This window comes from Erpetoichthys calabaricus, chromosome 4, assembly GCF_900747795.2.
Source record: "Erpetoichthys calabaricus chromosome 4, fErpCal1.3, whole genome shotgun sequence".
Classification (NCBI taxonomy): domain Eukaryota; kingdom Metazoa; phylum Chordata; class Cladistia; order Polypteriformes; family Polypteridae; genus Erpetoichthys; species Erpetoichthys calabaricus.
Window position 1 is genome coordinate 106,624,397 of NC_041397.2, and position 22,451 is coordinate 106,646,847.

The 22,451-nt window shown below is 37.0% G+C and overlaps 1 protein-coding gene across 1 annotated transcript in view; it reads right to left on the reverse strand.

The window, feature by feature from the left end:
• The window catches only part of vwa8 (von Willebrand factor A domain containing 8), a 509,572-nt gene that overhangs the window by 83,531 nt on the left and 403,590 nt on the right, over positions 1-22,451 (reverse strand). Inside the window, exons 38-41 of the mRNA XM_051925677.1 lie at positions 14,104-14,212; positions 11,750-11,908; positions 10,071-10,127; positions 6,576-6,596 (exon numbers count right to left, since the gene is read on the reverse strand). Of these exons, the coding sequence (XP_051781637.1) occupies positions 6,576-6,596; positions 10,071-10,127; positions 11,750-11,908; positions 14,104-14,212 (346 nt within the window). The remainder of the gene's footprint in view (positions 1-6,575; positions 6,597-10,070; positions 10,128-11,749; positions 11,909-14,103; positions 14,213-22,451) is intronic.

The following is a 22,451-nucleotide window of genomic DNA, read 5'->3' on the forward strand; positions in this document are numbered from 1 at the left end:
ATTCTCTCTGCCATACATCATACTGTATATGGAACAGAAACATCATGAAAGTGATATTAGCAGAAAAAATTGAAAGAGGAAATATTGCAGGGTGTGAGAATGGCCTAAGAAAAAAAAAGCTTCTTATGAAAAACATCCCATCCATTTATGATGTAACCAAATTAATTAAAATTCAGAGCTACAGAAAGCCAGAGCTTATTCCAACAGTCAGACAAGAACCAATTTAGGCAAATCAGTTTATTTTAAATGTTTATTTTCACAAAGCAGATTTAGACAAATTCAGTATTTATGATTTCTGACCAAGTTATTATTCATTCCTGCATTTGCTACTAGAAATCTTTCTTAGTCACTTCAGTAACCACCACAGAACTGGACTTAACTCTGTGTGACATTTTTGGTACTACTAAGGAGGTCATGTCAACAAGGTACAGGAGTTCCTCAAAATATTTTTTATACTTCTCAACAAAACCTTCAGTTGAGGCCAATGTTTCTCTGCCCTTGTTGAGATCCATTTGGGCTGTTTCGGCTTATCTTCACTGTATTATCAAATAGATTGCCATAGCCTTTTTGAGGCCACTGTAAGGTATTTCTTTTTTTTTTTTTTTTTATTTTATTTATTAACTTTATTGTAATCATTCCATACAAATAGATCAATTTATCACAAAAAAAAATTGAAGACAAATCAAACCCCACCCCTGAGAAGGAGAGCTTAGCCAAAGGAGAATTGCTTAGGGCTTTTTAATAAGGCAACAATAAACAAAAGAAAGGAAGAAATATATATAGGTTAAAAAAAAAAGGAGAAGGGAATTAAATGCGGTAATAGTCATTTCCCTTATTCTAAAATAATATTGATTAGATCCTGCCAGGTTTTAAAAAAATTCTGTACAGATCCTCTAACTGAGAATTTAAGTTTTTCCAATTTCAAATAATATAAAACATCAGTTTCCCACTGACTTATCAGAGGAGAGTTAGGATTCTTCCAATTTAACAAAATAAGTCTGCGTGCCAAAAGTGTAATGAATGCAATCACCGTTTGCTTGTTCTTCTCCACTTCAAGTCCGTCTGGAAGAACACCGAACACAGCTGTTAGTGGGTTAGGAGGGATTTTGACCCCAAGGCTGTCTGAAAGGCACTTAAAAATTTTGGTCCAAAATGATGTTAGTTTGGTGCAGGTCCAAAACATGTGACCCAGTGTGGCAGGAGCTTGGTTGCAGCGTTCGCAGGTTGGATCCTGCCCTGGAAACATTTTGGACAGTTTTAAGCAAGACAGATATATAATTTTTAGTTGAATAATTCTATGCTTTGCGCATATGGAGCTTGAGTGAATTCTCTGCTTTGCTACCTTCCATTCCTTTTCTGATATATTGATTAAGAGATCTTCTTCCCAATGTCCTCTTGGGTCATTGAAAGGTAGGGACTCTAATAAGATTTTATATAATGTGGAAATGGTGTTTAATTCCTTGAAATTGAGCAGTATTTTTTCCAGCATGGTGGAGGGTACGAGGTGAGGAAAATCGGGCAGTTTCTGTTTAGCAAAATTTCTAATTTGAAGATAGTGAAAGAAATGTGTAGCTGGGAGGTTGAATTTGGAACGTAATTTTCAAAAGATGCAAATATGTTGTCTATATAAAGATCTCTGAGCATTTTAATCCCAAAACTTTTCCAGATATTAAAAACTGGATATGTTTGCGAGGTTTGAAAGAGGTGGTTCTCTTGCAGAGGTGCCACCGATAAAAGATTTCCCATCTTAAAATGCTTTCTAAGTTGGTTCCATATTCTAAGTGAGTAAAGCACTATTGGGTTATTAGTATATTTGCGATAACTTGCATTTATTGGAGCGCAGAGTAGGGAGTATAAAGAAGTACTACAGGATTTTACTTCCATTGCGGACCAAGCCTGTGTATCTTCATTTTTTTGTGCCCAGGTTTTTATAGCTTGTATGTTTGCTGCCCAGTAATAAAACTGAAAATTAGGTAAAGCCATGCCACCTTCTGCCTGAGGTCTTTGTAGGGTCGCTTTTTGGATACGTGGGTGTTTTGAGTTCCAAATGAATGAGGCTATTGTTGAATCTAACTGCTTAAAAAACGATTTATTGATATATATTGGAATGTTTTGAAATAAAAAAAGAAGTTTAGGAAGGATATTCATCTTAACAACGTTAATTCTTCCAGTTAGAGTGAGATGAGGGGTTGACCATCTATGCAAGTCTTGCTTAATTTTTTCCATACAGACGGCAAAATTTTGTTGATAAAGAGCTTTATGTTTACTTGTGATATTTACCCCTAGGTATTTAAACTGATCTGCTATGGTAAAAGGTAGGGTGTCTAATCTAATATTATATGCTTGTGAATTCACTGGAAAGAGTATACTTTTATTCAGATTAATTCTAAGACCAGATATCTTTTGAGATTCTGTGAGTGCTGTTAAAACTGCAGGCACAGTGTTTTCTGGGTCTGATATATATAAAACCATATCATCTGCATATAGAGAAATTTTCTTTTCCAGTCCTTCTCTGATAATCCCCTTTATCTGACAGGAATTTCAACAGTGAACCGCCAGTAGTTCAATAGCGATTGCAAACAGCAGTGGTGACAAGGGACATCCTTGTCTGGTACCACGTTCTAGCTTAAAGTAGTCTGAACAAATGTTTTTAATACAAACTGAAGCTTCTGGATTGGTATACAGTAGTTTGATCCATGTACAAATATTCGGGCCAAACCCAAATTTCTCCAATGCAGTGAAAAGGTAGTTCCATTCAATCATATCAAATGCTTTTTCTGCGTCTAATGATTGTAATATCTTTGGGGTGTTTGATTTTGCTGGTGAATATTTAACATTAAACAAGCGTCAGAGATTGGAAGATAGGTGTCGGCCTTTAATAAATCCAGTTTGATCCTGTGATATTACCGAGGGCAGTACTTTCTCCATCCTTCTAGCTAGAATTTTTGAGAGTATCTTAACATCATTATTCAGGAGTGAAATTGGTCTGTATGATGCACATTGTAACAAGTCCTTATTTTGTTTAGGAAAGACGGTGATTAATGCTTGACGAAATGTTTGAGGTAGTATTTGGTTGTCTCTAGCTTCTGTAAATGTTGTCAATAAGAGGGGAGCTAGCTGAGTGGAGAATTTCTAAAAATTCTACGGGGTAACCATCAGGACCTGCTGATTTCCCGCTTTGAAGTGACTTTATAGCATCTAGTAATTCTGTTAGCGTCAGAGGTTTATCCAGTTCCTCAGCACTTAAAGCATTTATTTGTGGTGTCTGTAATGTATCCAGAAATGCATTGTGTGTTGTCTTCTTTGAACTCAGTAGAATATAAGGATTTATAATAATCTCTAAATGCATGCATTATATTTTTATGGTCAATGATTTCTTCTCCATTTGTGTTGGTGATTACTGGTATTGCATTGTGAACTTCTTGTTTGTGAATTTGTTGAGCTAAAAGCTTATTAGCTTTCTCTCCGTGTTCATAGTAATGATGTCTTGACTTATAAATAAGTTGTTCAGTTTCTTTAGTTGTTAAGATGTTGAGTTCTGTATGCAGGGCCTGCCTTTTCCTATGAAGAGCTTCACTTGGATGCCTGGCTTGTTCTTCATCTATTCTAGTAATTTCGCATCTTAGCTCTGACAGTTTCTTGGTTTCTAATTTATTTCTGTGGGAAAGATATGAAATAATCTGTCCTCTTAAAAAGGCCTTTAGAGTTTCCCAGAGTGTTCCTGCAGAAACCTCTGTGGGTGTGTTTGTCTCTAGGAAGAAGCTGATTTGTTTGGATATAAATTCTGTGCAGTTCTCGTCTGCTAATAGAAGAGGGTTAAGACACCATCTACGAGGTGAGTGTGAGGGGCTTAATGATTTTAGCTCCAAGACTAGAGGGGCATGGTCGGAGATAACAATTGTCGTATTTGCACGATTTAATCGTAGGCAGGAAATTATTATCTATAAAAAAATAATCAATTCTTGAGTAGCTATGATGCACTGGTGAGTAGAACGAATATGATCTTAAGTTTGGGTTAAGAAACCTCCAGGGGTCTGATAAGTTATTATTATTCTATATTATTCTACATTAATAGATAGCAATAATAAAAATCCTCGGGTACTGTTTAGAACAGTGGCTAAATTAACAAATGGAAATTCAGATCAACAGTGCAAAATACCAACAGACATTAGCAGTACAGACTTTATGAACTTCTTCAATGAGAAAATTAAAAATATAAGATCCCAGATCTCTGCATCACAGTACAAACCAAATACTAGCTTAGCAGACCCTGTCTCACATTGCACTCAGCACTTTAGTAATTTTAATCCTGTAACTGAGAAGGAAGTCTTAAGTTTAATTTCTAAAATGAAGCCCACTACTTGTTCCCTAGATCCAGTGCCAACAAAACTAGTAAAAAGTGCAATGGATGTTATTGCAGCGCCTATCCTAAACATTATCAATAGTTCATTATTGCATGGCACAGTACCTGATACACTAAAAGTGTCAGTCATTAAACCATTACTTAAAAAGTCAGACCTTGACTCACATATACTAAATATTTATAGGCCTATTTCAAATTTACCGTTTCTCTCTAAAATACTAGAAAAAGTAGTCGCCACTCAGCTTCAGACACACCTTACGCATTACGATTTATTTGAGAAATTCCAGTCTGGTTTTCGCACTGGTCATAGTACAGAAACGGCACTAACACGGGTTGTAAATGACATTTTGATATCCTCTGATGAAGGAAACTCCACTGTAATTATGTTGTTGGACTTAAGTGCAGCATTTGACACCATCGACCATTCTATTTTACTGCACAGGCTAGAAAATGATGTTGGGCTTACAGGCACCGTGCTCGCTTGGTTTAGTTCCTACTCATCAAATCGATTCCAATATGTACAGAAATGTGCTGACAGTACTCCATCATTATACACAGAAGTTCAATATGGTGTCCCACAGGGCTCAGTACTGGGACCTTTACTGTTTTCACTGTACATGCTTCCACTGGGATCTCTCATTAGGAAACATAATGTTAATTTTCACTCGTATGCAGATGACACCCAGTTATACCTTTCATTTAAATCAAATGAAGTTTCTCCAATGTTGTCTTTAATTAGTTGTGTTAGTGAATTAAAGGAGTGGATGAATAAGAACTACTTGTCTTTAAATACAGATAAAACAGAGATGTTAATTGTTGGAGGGAATGACGTTGATCACAACAATATTTTGTCATCATTTAACTCAGTGGGAATCCCAGTCAATTTTACTGAATCAGCCTGCAATCTAGGAGTTATCTTTGACTCTAGCATGTCATTTAAAGCGCATATTACAAAGTAGTCCAAGACATGTTTCTTCCATCTTAAAAATGTTAGGAAATTAAGGCGCTTTTTAAATAAACAGGATTCTGAGAAACTAATTCATGCATTTATCTCTAGTAGGATTGACTACTGCAATGCGGTGTTCACTGGATGTTCAAACTGTTCTTTATACAGCCTCCAGTTAATCCAAAATGAGGCTGCGAGAATTATTACAAGAACAAGAAAATACGAACACATAACTCCAGTTCTTAAATCCTTACACTGGCTCCCGGTTAAGTTTAGGGCAGACTTCAAAATCCTTCTTTTAACATATAAAGCATTAAATGGTCGAGGTCCGGCTTACTTGTCTGAACTTATCATGACTTACAAACCTGAGCGCACATTAAGATCTCAAGATGCCGGTCTGCTTATGATTCCAAGGATTAATAAAATAACAGTGGGAGGTCGAGCTTTTAGTTACAGGGCCCCTAAACTGTGGAATGGTCTGCCTGCTACTATAAGAGATGCCCCTTCGGTCTCAGCTTTTAAATCCCAGCTGAAGACTCACTACTTCAGTTTAGCATATCCTGACTAGAGCTGCTGATTAACTGTACAGACTGCATCTCTGTTGTTAGTCATTAGCACTAAAACATAAGTAACATGACAGTTATAAGTGTATACTAACCCTCACTTATTCTGTTTTTCTTCTCGGTACTCAAATGTGGCACTTGGTGCCACGGCCCACCTGCCAAGTTGTTTTGCCTGCCTAAGGAAAAGGATCGCAGGAATCGTGGGAAAGAGGGGTCCTTTCATCGGATTGGCTGGCCCAGCACTGTTTCAGCCGTGGAATGGCCAAATGGGGGAGGCAGTTTGAAGGATGAGGTCTCCAGGACTCTACACAAATCCAAATCTTATTATAGGATATATCATCTACTGTTAAATTCTGCTCTGTACTTCTAAAATTTATATTTTTTATTTCTTACTATATTGAGAAATTGTTCTGTTCTGTGTACTGTATTGTATTGTATTGACCCCCTTCTTTTGACACCCACTGCACACCCAGACTACCTGGAAAGGGGTCTATCTTTGAACTGCCTTTCCCAAGGTTTCTTCTATTTTTCCCTACAAGGTTTTTTTGGGAGTTTTTCCTTGTCTTCTTAGAGAGTCAAGGCTGGGGGTCTGTCAAGAGGCAGGGCCTGTTAAAGCCCACTGCGGCACTTCCTGTGTGATTTTGGGCTATACAAAAATAAACTGTATTGTATTGTATTGTATAAGTTGTGGTCAGTTAAAAACTGTGTAATTGTCTTTGCAGTGTTAGATGTTGTCCCCCCTGTCACAGGAGTCCTATCTAAGAGTGGATTTAAAACACAATTAAAATCCCTAGCCATCATAATTTTATGAGTGTTCACATTGGGAATGGATGCAAATAGATTTTGGATGAATTTCTTATCACCGACATTGAGTGCATAAACATTTATCAAAAATCATTTTACTGTTAAATAAGTTGCCCATGACCATCACATATCTCCCTTCAGGGTCCGATACTACATCTGATGCTACAAATGTTACTGTTCTGTGTATGAGAATTCCCACCCCTCTAGTTTTCTTTATAAAGCTAGAATGGAACATTTGGCCAGTCCAGTCTTTTTGTAGTCTGAACTGATCCTTGCTTAGTAAGTAGGTCTCCTGTAAAAATACTATTTTAGCATTTAAGCCTGTTAGGTGAGAGCATACTTTCTTTCTCTTTAATTCGTGATTCAGGCATTTAACATTCCAGCTCACAAAGTTAACTGTCCCATCATGGAGACATTGATTCTGAGTTTTTAATGTCATTTTATAGTCTTAACTGGTAGTGAGGCAGTTTTAATCTTAATTTCAAAATTCCCCATGAGTTACTGCATTTTAGCCTATTGTTGCATTGACATTTATAGTTATAAGGATTAGAAGAATAGATTAGATATAGCCTGCTCTCCTTCTCTCCCCCCTTTATCCCCCACCCCCTCATTTTGCCTCCCCACATGAGGCTTCATCCCACTTCACGATGTCCCGGTCCTCTGACATACAAAGAGACAGAGCACGTCCAAAACAAAACAAACCCCACCCTGCAGCGGCGTTTGAGAATTAAAACAAAGAGATATCTATTGCAGCTGAATTCTAAATACTATCTGCCGAAAATATAATCATTAACAGTCTTTAAGCTTAAAATAATCTTCAGCAATTTTAAGATATTAAGATAATAAAAGAATGAACCCTGGGAATGATTTTAAAAAGTAGTCTAGGATAAACATAGTAAATCCTAATGTAATAGTATAATGTAATAGTAATGTACAGTAATCCCTCCTCCATGACGGGGGTTGCGTTCCAGAGCCACCCGCGAAATAAGAAAATCCGCGAAGTAGAAACCATATGTTTATATGGTTATTTTTATATTGTCATGCTTGGGTCACAGATTTGCGCAGAAACACAGGAGGTTGTAGAGAGACAGGAACGTTATTCAAACACTGTAAACAAACATTTGTCTCTTTTTCAAAAGTTTAAACTGTGCTCCATGACAAGACAGAGATGACAGTTCTGTCTCACAATTAAAAGAATGCAAACATATCTTCCTCTTCAACGGAGTGCGCGTCAGAGAGAGAAAAGCAAACAAATCAAATAGGGCTATTTTAAGTATGCGAAGCACCGCCGCCGGTACAAAGCTGTTGAAGGCGGCAGCTCACACACCCTCCGTCAGGAGCAGGAAGAGAGAGAGAGCCAGAGAAAAACAAAGTCAAAAATCAATACGTGCCCTTTGAGCTTTTAAGTATGCGAAGCACCGTGCAGCATGTCCTTCAGGAAGCAGCTGCACACAGAAGGTAGCAACGTCCCTATCGTCTAGGTGTGCGAACAGCCCCCCTGCTCACACCCCCCTACGTCAGCAAAAGAGAGAGAGAGAGAGAGAGAAAGTAAGTTGGGTAGCTTCTCAGCCATCTGCCAATAGCGTCCCTTGTATGAAATCAACTGGGCAAACCAACTGAGGAAGCATGTACCAGAAATTAAAAGACCCATTGTCCGCAGAAACCCGCGAAGCAGCGAAAAATCCGCGATATATATTTAAATATGCTTACATATAAAATCCGCGATGGAGTGAAGCCGCGAAAGGCGAAGCGCGATATAGCGAGGGATCACTGTAATAGTAATAGTAATGTAATAGTAGAAATAGCAATAAACCAAGAGTATGATGTTAAACAGTCTACTTAAAGGTAGTAAAAGAACAAAAAAAAAAAACAAACCCTACTTTAATTACTTCCACACTCACGTCTATAACTGTAATTAAGACATAAACATATAATGTCCAAGTAAAGAAAAGGATGTATAATTATAATACCAGTCTCTTTAAAAATGGATCCGACAGCAGATGATAGGTCCTTCCCATGCCTTGACAGAATACGGCTCATTATTACCTTTCAAAAGAGTGTCGGAAACAGCTTCTTTAGTTCCTTTTCAGCTTCCTCCTTGCTTGAAAATACATAATATTGGTCTTGAACTTCCACTTTCAGTTTGGCAGGATACAAGAGGCTGTATTTGATATCGGCTTTCTGTAGCAACTTTTTAATGTTAAAGTAGGCTGCGCGTTTTACAGATGTTGATGGTGAGAAGTCGGGGAAAATACGAATAAGATTATTTTCAAATATAATCTCTTGCTTGTGTCTGAGAAGTGCCATCACATCAAGCTTACATCGTAATCGCTCGAACCGGACAATAAAAGACCTGGGTTTAAAGGTGCTTGATCTGTATATGCGATAAGCAGCTGCTATCTCAATGTCGAGTTTAAAATCATCTCCAATTATTTTAGAGAGTAATTCTACTGCAAATTTCACTGGCTTGAGCTTTCTCGTTTCTCAGGTATACCCTCAATTCTTATATTGTTTCTTCTGCACCCATCTTTCAGGGCCTTAAGTCTGTCTCCGATTTTTTGCATTCGAAAAACGCAGCTGTAGCTTTTTCATCGGCATTAGACGCCAATTGTTCCGCTGTTTCAACTCGAGCTGTGAATGCCTGCTTAACGTTACCCAGCTGATCTGTAACGTCATTAATCTGGTCGGCAAGCATTTTCAGTTTGGATCTATTTTCTTCGATGTGTTCCTCTAATTTCTCCAACATGACTTTAAAGTTCACGTCAAAACGTTTAAATAGACGCGTTTCCTGGTCTTTGTTATCCTTCTTAAGCTCATTCTTAAGCTCAATGTTCGCCTTCTTAAGCTCATTCTTGTTATCCTTCTTTGGCTCATTTATGGCTGTAGCCATGGCAGTGACCAGTGTAGCGATCATCTCTTTCAGTTCAGTTTTCAGTTCGGACAATTCGTTTCGGATTTCGTGCTCCACGAGTGGAATCGCAGCTTCTGTTACAGCAGGCGATGAGTAGATGAGAGCACATCCTGCAAGGCCTTTTCTAGTCTCGAATGATCCTCAGAAATCGGCAATCCATTGTGACCTGTATCACTTGATCCTTCACTCGCATTTTCACTCTCGACTGGAGACGATACAATGGAGCGGGATCCCAGGAAATCTGCGCATTCGTCTGCCTGCTCCAGGTCAGTCTCCGAGAGGCCAAACCTTGCACTCGGGCCGGATGTCTGTCTAGACTTTGATGCAGCTTTAAGTTTCTTTTCCGGTTCTTTCTGACTTTTCTTCTTGTTACTCATGCTTGTATATTGTAGTGGAAGTTCCTTGGTCTGGTTAAATACAGGATACCTCTAAATAATATGAAATACGTTGGAAAATAAAGCCGCTGCTAGCGGAGCCCTGCTTCAGTCGTCCATCTCCTATAACGGACGAGACCATATCCACTGTAAGGTATTTCTTGTAGTTTCACCAAACCATTCTCACGCCCACAGTGAAGCCTTTGCTTTGGCCACTGTTGAAGCTTCCCCTTTTCCAGACACCTGCTAACTCTGACTAAAATCTTGAGGCCAACATGGTATGCCACTATTAAAGACGCCAACCACTTTCCACCACAGCTTCTTGGAGCAACCATCTGCTTAGTAATGTTTGGAGAAGGATTCATTCAGACACCATGTTGCAGTCTTCCTCCAAAGTGCAAGAAAAGCCCATCCAGGGTAAAAATACAACCTCATTTTGAACCGAAGCATCCAAAAACACTAACTGATTCTCTTTGCGTTTCTCAGAGCTGCCCTGTTGGCATCATAGTCTGAGGTAATTCAGTATTAGTCAGTGACTGGGTAACAGCTTAGCATCTCTCCTTATCCTTTTTCCACAATTCCCATGCCATGACTCTAAAGTCAGTCTGTTGTGATTCTGACAACAATGAGTCACAAAAAAGGGAGCAGTCCTCAGAAAAGACACACACAAGCCAGACTTGCCCTTAGATCAGGTATGGGCCCACTAAATTGGCCTCACCTCAGGCAGACAACAAAAAGACTGAATATCGGAAAAAAAAGGCAGGGCATCAACTCTAGCTGAAACATTACACAATCAATGTCCTTTGAGCCAGTATACTACCAGGTTAATGTATTAGCCAGCACTCTGTATCAGGGTGGTTCTTCTCTCATCATACTAAATCCCTGGCTCCCTTCATGTGTCTATATCTTCCTAATTAGTAAAGGTCCATAACATGACAAAATGACAGTTTTAAAAAATTCTCACATTATACGTAGAGATGTTTGTGCTTTACACAAAACTAGAATGATCTAATTACATTAGAATTATACAGTATTAAAGTACCATAAATGTGGCATTCATTGATTTACCATATTATGCTGTAAATATGGAAAAGTGTTTTATTTACTGCATAAACATTTACCTTTATGTGTATAGAATACAGTGCTATTATAAATAATATGTTACTGTATTTAAGAAATGCTCTAATAGCATACTTAACACAGCATAATTTGACAATATTTATTCATTAATATGTTAAGTCCATGGGTGCTTCTTGCCTTGCAGCACGTGTTGCTAGGATTGACTTTAGCCACCCCACAACTCTAAACTGGATAAGGTTCACTTAAAAATGTACACAAAACTGCTGTAGTTTCACAACAGTGACAACATATTGTAGACTGAGGCAGTTTTAAATGACCAAAGAACCCCCTCACGATGTATCTGGACTGACAAGAGAAAAAACATATAAAGACAAACACCATATCAAAACTTCTTACACGCAACAGTTGCATACAAGGAAATTAACCAGAACTCAAGGACCTTACTAGCTAGTTACTACATTATGGCTAATCACAACATATTATTACATGTTGAATAAATGTGATCTCAGACTGCATATAACAAGCATTAATCAGTTATAGTTCACTCGATAATTCCAATATTATATGGATGATTATTGTCCTTCAACTGCTAGCTAACACATGCCAGCAAAAGCTACAACTCTAATGAAGATACACACATTTTTAAAAAGAAGATGGCTTTTCGGGATCTCCTTGAACCAGTGAACTACATAACTTATAATCACGAATACCTTTCTTTAAAAGCTTTTTCAGCCATCTCCCTGGCAGCCCTTTTAACTTCCTCTGGAACAGCATCTTTCTCAGCCTGTGACACCTGGTATACTTGGTGCCCAGCATCAAGTCGATAGGGTCCACCCTTTCCTCCAAGGCCAGCTGTATCTCTTCCTCCTGCACAGAAATATTCATCAGTTAATGACATGATTTTCAGAGATGCTGCTCAAGAAATATACTGATGAAATTTCCAGCATTAAAAAATATTAAATTTCTGCATTAAATCATATTATAAACATACATCCACCTTTTAAAATTGTGCTTAAAGAAACCCACAGATGCAGTACAAAATGCTTGCCATGATATATGAATGTGCATTGAATTACCTAATAAATTTCTAAAAGATAAAATACTGACTAGCTGTTTGCATTATTCTTAAAATAGCAGTAAATTGCTTGGAATAATTACTATTACATGTCATTCCTTCAAATGCAGAATGTGGTAGCAAATATGGCTAGGATGCCACATTTGAAAATTACAAACTTTGAGACAGACCCAGTAATTTCTTCTAGATACCTATTAAATTTCACACCCTTACCATGAAAGGCTGCACCAAAGAGGTTCTATGTCTGATCACTATTCAAGGAGTGGATGTAGACGTGGTCCATTCCTACAAGTACTTGGGGGTCCATATTAATGACAGGCTGGACTGGTCTCAGAACACAGAGGAACTATATAAGAAAGGGCACAGCAGGCTCTTTTTCCTTTAATGTGGGAAGTGACATTTTTTACATCTTTTATCAATCTCAGTTATACGATGCACTCTGGACCAAACCCCCCAGGTTACAGCAAAGGAAAGTATTAAAAAAATCTTATTGCCATTATGAACAATACTGTTCATCCTATCTCTGACACACTAGCACTGAGTACTTTACAGTGAATGAATTATTCAGCAAAAGTGTGTCAAGAAACGCTACTGGGGCTCCCTTATACCAACAGCAACACGTCTGCATAACACCTCACTGGGACTGTGACAGCCAAGTCGGAAGTTTTCTTTCTTTTTAATTTTCTTGATTTTTAGTCATTGTGGTGTGTTCAGACCAGAGTGTGTGTGTATATTTATTTACTTACTTATCTACATATGTATGTATTTACTTATTAAAAGATTTTCTGTAAATTGTAAATTTCCCCCTGGGGACTAATTCATTAATTAAGTAAGTATGTAAGTAAGTAAGCAAGTTACAGTATATGCTCACGTATAAGTCGGGTCTTGAAACCCGAAAAATTGATAATAAAATCAGACCCCGACTTACACACCCATTCAAAAATGTGGCACTTAATTTTTTTTTTTTTAACATCTTCTTGCCTCCTTCAATCTCGCACCAGTTTCTCAGACGCATCAAATTTTTTTGTAGCAGCACAGTTACCAATTTCTTTCGCTACTTCAACGACATTTAATTTAAAACCAGCTTCATATTTTCTTCTGATTGAACGCTCCATCGTAGATAAGGGATGCTGTTACGATAAAGGTGTATGAGGGTGTGAGATACAAATAACACAAATCAGTGCAAACGTTGCTTCAGAATAGTTCGGGTCTTACCGTGTGGTCACATAGGCACAATAGACAGAGAGAGGTTAGGAGCACTCGCTGATACAGTGCATTGCTGCACCCACATAGAAAAAAAAGGCAGTGTGTGGCATGGTTACTTTCTCAGGTGGGCGTTAGCCATATCATAATCTCTTGGACCAATAGCATGAGTTTTCTGCATTCGAATTATATGACTTACTAGCAAAATACCCACGCTTCGCAGCGGCGAAGTACTGCTTTAAAATTTTAAATAATAAACTGAGGGAAAATATACCAATAATTATTTGTTAAGGATCTCTCTGTATACCATGTTGTCAGTTCGCCCCTCCGGTTGTAATATGACCAAGCTGTGCGCTGAGCTTACTCTTGAGCATGCAATGTATAGTTGCCCATGTGAAAAGCAAATCAAGAACGGCAAGACCGTGTCAGCTGCGGAGCTCAGCTCGGAGCGAAATGAAGTGAATGAAATGAGGTGAATGGGAGGGGAGATGATCACGTGACTCCAACACCTGCCTTAACTCTCCATCCCTCCACAAACACACAAACACAGTCTCTTGGATCCCAACTCTCCTTTATATATATAGATAAAATACCAGAAATTATACTGTAAAATCTAGTCTTGACTTATAGACGAGTATATAGGGTAGTTAGTTTGCAATGGCAAGACATTGAGGGTGAACAGCATAGAAAATGGACTGATTGATGTATGTATGCTATAAGTGATCATCATTAAAGGAACTGGGAAGATTATGCCTTCTGTTTAAATATGAGGTTGGACACTAACCTGTGCCTCCAGCCCACATATTTCCACCAACGTGTGGCACATTATTTGCGTCAACTTTTCCATGTTTTGGAGAGCTAACATCCAAACCACTGTCCTTCTGAACTGTAATCTGAAAAAAAGAAAAAAACCTGATACATTACTTTCTTAGTAGATTTTATACTTATTTTTACCACAGTTGTAATAATTCAGACATGGCAAAATAATTTAGCAAGTGCTTGTAAACGCTTACTGCAATTATTTTATTGTAACTTCACAACTTACAGCTTTACAAGTTCTAGAATTGTTTATCATATGATTCATAATTATCCTTGTGACAGCACTAAATTGTCATCAACTATTTCAGTAGAAAATGAAACTATAATTTATGTTTATAGAGAAGTACCCTAATTCTAATAAGACTTGCACCCCATGCAGGACTTATTTCTACTTTGTTACCAATGCTGTTGGAAAAGGATCGGCACTCAGTGCTCTTGAACTGGTTGGGTAATCCTAGTGGGTGTAATTTTACAACAAATGCCACAGCAATGTACAAATAGACTGTCCTTCTTTAGATGAAGGGAAAAAAGAAAAGATATAATTGAGGGCTTAGATTCACCACCTGTCCTCCAGTGATGGCTTTTGTGAATAAATCAAAAGCCTCGAGTGAATCTTAATGAATCAAGCAAGCAAACAGTGTGGAGGGTGGGATTCCCTTTCCCAGCACACCATATCAAAAACAAGGTAGTGTTTTAATTATAATTATCCATAGTAATATACTTTTAAAACATATGTTTCATTTCAGGTATCAGTATTAATTTGATACAAGTTTATTTGTAAATAGAAATAAAAAATTAATCATTGCTTACAGATACTAAAAAATCTTCATTCCAACTGTATTACATGAACAGTTAATTTTATTGTTACATTTTACACTTGATAAACATTTATGTTTCTCTCTTTATTTATTGCTTAAATTAAGCTTACCACACTGTTTTAAATGTGAAGCACCTTAAAGGCGTGGAATTTATTCAGTTCAATTTTATATATAAAATTGAATTTCAGTCTGTTTGAGCGTCACATGAAAATCACTACCCCCACTTTTATGAAAACTTTGCAGTTGTTTCTGGAACAGTCTACTATACAACAGCAGCTGATAAAATGTTAGATTTTCAATGCATAAAAATTAGAAAAGAAAAAAAAACTGAGAATAACCGCATTAAAAGTTGCCCTTTTCACTGATCCTGTGTGCCTTTTAACCTCAATATCTCCAGAACACATGATATTGACATGATTATTTTACTTTAAAAGAATTAGAAATGCTTGTGAAACAAAACAACACTAATTTAAGTGTGTTGAAAAGAACAAGAATTTTATATTTTCCGCTCAATAACCTTTTAACAGTTGATTGAATCAAAAATCCGTTCCCTCTTTTCTGAAAACTCATTTTATGACGAAGATAAAAAGCCTTATTTAATTTTTGTCTAGGGCAAATAATAACCAGATAAACTACCCATTTTTGACCAGAACCATGCTTGGCAGGAGTGAGAAGGGCTTGTGAGTTTGTGAGGATTCACTAGGAGTGCTGCTCAGACAAGAAGAGAAAGCATGTGTTACATGGCCCTCATGTCTCTCAGCAATTGAGTTGCACGTTAACGACTGTGGTGCATTCTACATGCTCTATAATATTTAATATTATTACTGAACTATCAAGATAATTATTATTACTGGTCTACTGATTGTTTTTGCTGCTCTTCTCTTTCTCTAAATCTTACACTTATTAAAGAAATGAACAGTCTCTAATTTTTATGGTAGTTTCATTTTAATGGAGAGAAACAGAATATCAACCAAAAATCCAGAAAAAACACATTACATAAAAGTAATAAATTGATTTGCATGTCATTGAGTGAAATAAGTATTTGATCCCCTACAACCCAGTCAGAATTCTGGCTCACAGATTGGCGATTACAATCAATCAATCGATCACTCAATTACAGATACTCCACAGAATCAATTTTTTCCATTCCAACCTCTCCACCACCATGGACAAGACCAAAGAGCTGTCAAAGGATATCAGGGACAAGACTGAAGACCTGCACAAGGCTGAAATGGGCTACATGACCATCAGCAAGAAACTTGGTGAGAAGGTAACAACTGTTGGTGCGATTATTCAGAAATAGAAGAAATATAAAATCAATTGCACTCAGTGTGGAGTTCCATGCAAGATCTTGCCTCATGGGGTGAGGATGATCATTAGAAAGGTGAGGGATCAGCCCAAAACTACACAGGAGGAGCCTGTTAATGATCTGAAGGCAGCTGAAACCACAGTCACCAAGAACACCACTGGTAACACACTACGCCATAATGGACTGAAATCTTGCAGAGCCCGCAAGGTCCTCCTGCTCAAGAAGGCACATGTACAGGTCCATCTTAAGTTTGCCACTGAACATCTAAATGATTCAAAGAAGGCTTGGGAGAAAGTGCTGTGGTCAGATGAAACCAAAATTGAGCTCTTTGGCATCAACTCGACCCGCCGTGTTTAGAAATACTGAGTATGACCCAAAGAACACCATCCCCACAGTTAAGCATGGAGGTGGAAATATTATGCTTTGGGGCTGTTTTTCTACTAAGGGTATAAGATGACTTCACTGCATTGAGGGGCCAATGGACTGGGCCATGTAACATAAAATTTTGGATGAGAACGTCCTTCCCTCAGCCAGAACAATGAAGAATGGGTTGTGGATTGGTCTTCCAGCATGACAATAACCCAAAATATACTACTAAGGAAACAAAGGAGTGGCTAAAGAAGAAGAACATTAAGGTCATTGAGTGGCCTAGCCAGTCTCCAGACCTTAGTCCTATAGAAAATCTGTGGAGGGAGCTGAAGCTTCAAGTTGCCAAGTGGTAGCCAAGAAACCTAAAGGATTTAGAGAGTTTCTGTAAAGAGGAATGGGCCAAAATCCCTCCTGATATGTGTACAAACCTGGTGACTAACTACAAGAAATGTCTTACTGCTGTGCTTGCCAACAAGGGTTTCTCTACCAAGTACTAAGTCATGTTTTTCTTGGGTACCAAGTACTTATTTCTCTCAATGACATGTAAATCAATTTATAACTTTTATGTAATGTGTTTTTTCTGTCTCTCTCTCTATAAAATGAAACTACCATAAAAATTAGAGACTGTTCATTTCTTTGTAAGTCAGCAAACTTACAAATTCAGTAAACACATGTCAGCATAATAGCAGTGAGACAAAGAACACAACCACTGGACAGAAGAGGATTGAAAAAAGTTGCCTGATTTGAAGAAGCCCAGCTCTTGCTGATTCACACTGCACCAGCTCATGGATCTTCATTCACATCAGTCCATTTGCAAATGCTGCAGACTGTCAATAATGCAGTGTTGCCGTACATAAGTAATGACTGGGATATTTTCATAGTACACATTGAATCCCTTCATACAAGTACAGTAACTTTTGAATGTTGTAAGATATCTGACTAGTAACAATCAGGCACTTCTGTTCATAGCACCAGTGAAGAAATGGCCCGTTCACCAGGACACAATGTTGGGGAATTCCTTAAACAGGTTGATGGGCATGACAGCAAAATTAACCTAATTCTCTTGAACCTAATTTAACCTTATGCATTTTCCATGCTTTTTTTGAACAAATATGAGCTCAATTCACACTTGCATTTTGCCTATAAATTGGGCAAACTTTTACTAGGGAAATGGTACTTTTGTTAATGACTATATATTAATGAATATTACACAAAATAAATAAATAAGCTCAACATCTTCTTGCTTAAGAAAAGCTTGCCTAGCATATGCATTATTTTTACAACCAGTATTGTGTTATAAGTAGAGTTGGGACCAACGGGAGCTTTACAAACAGTAAATATTTCCATAAATAGTTGATTACTTTTGCAATACATGCATGGATTGAAAATACCATACATTCCGGCAGTACAACTTTTATTATATTGTGATTGTTTAAAAAAAAATTAAATGCCCCTAAGGTAAAAGAAGAATTCTATAAAACTCTGTTTTATAGAGTTTCATTAGGTGCTATGAACAGGTGCGAGACTGTTGGCAGCAATTCAAAAAAAAGAAAAATGAAACCTTCTTTGACATTCAGTGCACTATTGAAACAAACACATTGCATAAATGATGGAGGTATACTGTTTGTGGTGGCAGGAGATCAAAGAGGAAGTATTGTTGTACTTCAGTCAGTGGCTGTCTCTGAGGACTCTGGCCCAGTAATCTAAAGATGCAAATGCCATGATTTGTTCAACTCTGGCTCACCCAGCACCATGGCTGACTCCCAGATACCAAGATTCTAATTGTGACAAACGTCTTGTTAGACCATTTAAAGAATACAGATAAATAATAACCGAAAAATGAATAAATGAAAAAATAAAACCTAAAAAAAGAAAATGGTAAAAAAGGAAAACAAACAAAAAAAACAATAAAAAAGTAAATAAAAACTAGAACTAAGAAATATCTTAAAACTAGAAAACCACTGTGAGTCAGAACCTATGAGGTGGCGGCACTGTACTGTGGAGATAGGTAATCAGTGATGTCAAAATTTTCATTTTTAGGTAACTCATAAAGTAATAAGGTACTGGGTACCTTATTAGGCAATTTGCAGTTAATTCAAAGACTCATTTTTTGTTTCCAAACTAAAGAGTTTGACTGTCACAAGTTATTGTACATTTAGTCTATCCCAGCTTTTGCATTATTTGCTTTCATATGAGTTATATTTATATATCAGATTTATTTTAAATAGGTAAACTAAGAAGATTTTGTCAAGCTAACGACTATCCAGGTGGCTTGTACTGTACATTTCTGCTTCTCAATGCATACAAATAAGTATGTAAAGGCAGTTGGAGATAACTTACTTAAGAGCACAAATTTGAAAATGCCATTAATTGCTATTGTTCATCAAAAGGGTTAACAGGTGTTTTAGATACAATAATTACACTACTATGAATCCATGGGAAAATTTTAATAACCAGGATTGCTTTCAGCTGCATTTCATATTGCCAATGAAGCATGACATATTCCATTTACAAAACTGAGCCCAGCTGTTTCTGCTTAGGAAAGGTATTGTTTCTTAGCCAGGTTCTGATACTGATCTGTATAAAAGATCTGTTATTACTGTGCACGTCTGAAATACTTAGCATTTAATTATTAAGTAAAAGGGAAGGATAACTTGTAGGTTCTCAGGCTAAGCAGGAGAAATATTTGAGGGGTTGGGACACAATGATAAAAAGCCATTTAGCTTATTCAATGGAATTAAATCCGCCTTGTCGACTGTTTTTTTTTTTTCTCTTCCTGGCCACTTTATGTTTTTCATTTCAGCAAGTGGGTACAATAAAAACTAAGTATGTTTACAAGACAGAAAATAATGTAATTAACAAGGAGAGTGCTGTCAAATAACATTGAAAAAGAAATTCAGCTAATCAGTGCAGAGCAGGGAAAATAAATGAAGCGAGTGAGTAGATCATAAAATGTAAAATGAACATAAGAAAACATTTTGGTAAGAGTTTAGCATTCATATTCATCTAGTAATTAATTCCAAAAAATATCATAATGTGACTGTTATAGGCTGGTGTCTCCTCCAGGTTTGGTTCCTGTGTGGTGTTGCTGGGATAGGCTCTGGTCCTCCGGACACCATGAAATACCTGAAGAGGCTATGCTGGTGTTTAAGTGTTTTTTAAAAATATATTATTCATTGAACATTTCCAAGTATTTGCAGTCTATTTTCCTTTTCACATTTAGTATTATTAGACATACCTGTACTCAGTTCTGTCCATATGTGCTTGCTTGTTTTCCTCTAGTGGATCTCTAATTTGGCAAACTCAAATTGTTTATTACTCTGGATGGTTATGAATATCATAACTAAAGTTTCAGTGCCTTAACACCGATCCCTGCAGAATCAAATGTTAGACATCATCCTTGGAAGTTACAAACAAATGTGATATCTAGGTAATTTTCCCTTAATACATGTGTAATGGGGACCGCTTTTACATATTATCATTTACAGTTACTTCCACTATTTTCCATGTAATGAAAAGCTCGATATCTGTTCAGATGAAAACCTGGGCTCTTCATCAGTAGGACTAATTCTTGTTCAGATAAACCCACTGGACTTATATAGCCATAAGTAGACAATCATCCACATTACACTGAAAATGGTGAACAGATTAAAAGAATGATTCATGGAAGAATGCAGTACCTGAACTGGCAAGGCCTACAACAACAATGGCAAACAGGAACAAACAACAACATAAAGGTCAAGATCCACTGCAGCAGCTCTTAAAGCCAGACTATTAATCATTAGTATGAATGTTACAAAGTGACTAAACGGAACCGTGGTTCAAGGAACTAAAAGCACTGATGAGCGACTGTGCACTTCCTTTTAAGCTGAGACATCAGAGAAAGGATATGGTTTGACATCACAGACGGTAGCTACCTGGAAATGTTGTGTAGCTGACAAAAGGCAGAATAAACAACACAATAAGATAGTAAGTGACCCATGATCACCAGGGTCAGCACAGACTTATTTAATCTAAGGGTACAATACCGGGCAGTCTCTACTCATTAACAATATAGGCCGCATGTGCAGTCAATGGCTGAAGGAGAAATACTGTCTGGCCATGGTGATAGATTACTCTTTTCATCACACATCTTTTGTCCATCACACTGTATAATCTCTAAATTAACTAATATGGCTTGTCTACTCTGTATATAGTTACAGTCCTAATATATTTACAACATCTACATTAGAGAAAATATTTTAGAAAAGTAGTACTGTAGGCATTTAGCATATTTGCTATTTTCTTATCACTCTGTTATTTTCCCCATAGTATTCTCAAAGCCCTCCTACACTACACTAAAGGGCTACTCTCACTCTGGTACAACAACAAATGAATGGTCTCAGATTATATTTTCATTTATCACTAATATTATTTTACAGCTGCCTTTTGGAATTTTCAATTTCATTTTACCATTTTCTTATTCATTCTGTGAGATAATTGTTGTCATCTCAGTATTTCTAAGTTTTGATATAAAATTACTTGGCACTTTAAGAAGGACTTTTTTTTATTTACATCACGGTTTCTGCTATATGCCTACGTCTATCAGCACAATATATTTGGATGTAGTGTAGTGTCAGTAATGTTCAGGTTATAGAGCATTTAATTTGATGAGTCGAGTTCTGAAGATCACTCTAAACATCACCTTTAAGAGAAGCGCGAAGAACACCAATGTATCTTTATCACTGGAAAAAGTAACGGGGAAGACATGATCAAGTAAATAAGAATAATAAAGATATAACTAGGCCAGAATTAAAATATGTATATGTGTTTCACTGATTTATTTAAACATTTGTCATCCAAAAATAAAGCATTAATCATACATAAATGATAAAAAGCTTACAACAAATGGAGGCTGATTCAAAAGGGATGAGATTAATTTGTAATCTGTACTGGAATCCAAAGGAGTTTATTTGAATGTGTGATGGTTTATCCACAGAAATTTGGATGAGTAGAGGAGTTTGGCAGGCTTCTGTTATTTCAACATATCAATTCAATTTATATACTGAAAACATCTTCAGTAGCACTGATAATGGCAAGCAAAATGAAATCAGTGTAGTGGTTTTTACTAACTTAAATGCTAACAGCACTTTGTTATTGCAAAAAAAAAGAAACAGAAATGGAGGAGAAAATGTAAGAACACTAAGAGCATGCTGGTAGCAAGACAAGAGACAGGGCCAATGGTCAAGATCAAGGCTGACAGAGAAGACACACAAGACAGAAAATTCACATACCTCTGTCATGCAATAACAGAAGGAAAATCTGATGCAGAAATTAACAAAAGAACTAAGATAACCAGAGCTGCATTTAATAGCATGCAAAATAATTTTACAGCACAGTCCATTAGCTTAAAAACAAGAAGAATCATCAGATGTACATATACTTAACTTTACTATCTGAATGTTAAACTTGGAAACTCACTTAAGCAAGAATGAAGAAGATAAACGCATTTCAAATGTGGGTGTATAGAATGTTGATGAAGGTACCTTGGATAGCAAAAATAAGTAATAAGGAACTTCTGCATCTGATGAATGCAAACAGACAACAAATACCCATGATCAATAAGAAGGAAACTATACATTTTGGAAATCTTGTAAGGCCAACATGCAGGTGTGACTATTCGAAGGATATATAGAAGGTAAATGAAACAGAAGAAGACCAAGAATAGAATAGGTGATGAACAACCAGGGATGGGCTGATATCAACAAATATGAAATACATTTGAGAAAAAGTTAAGACTGTCAGGAGTGGAGAACCATAATAGACAATCTTCATATG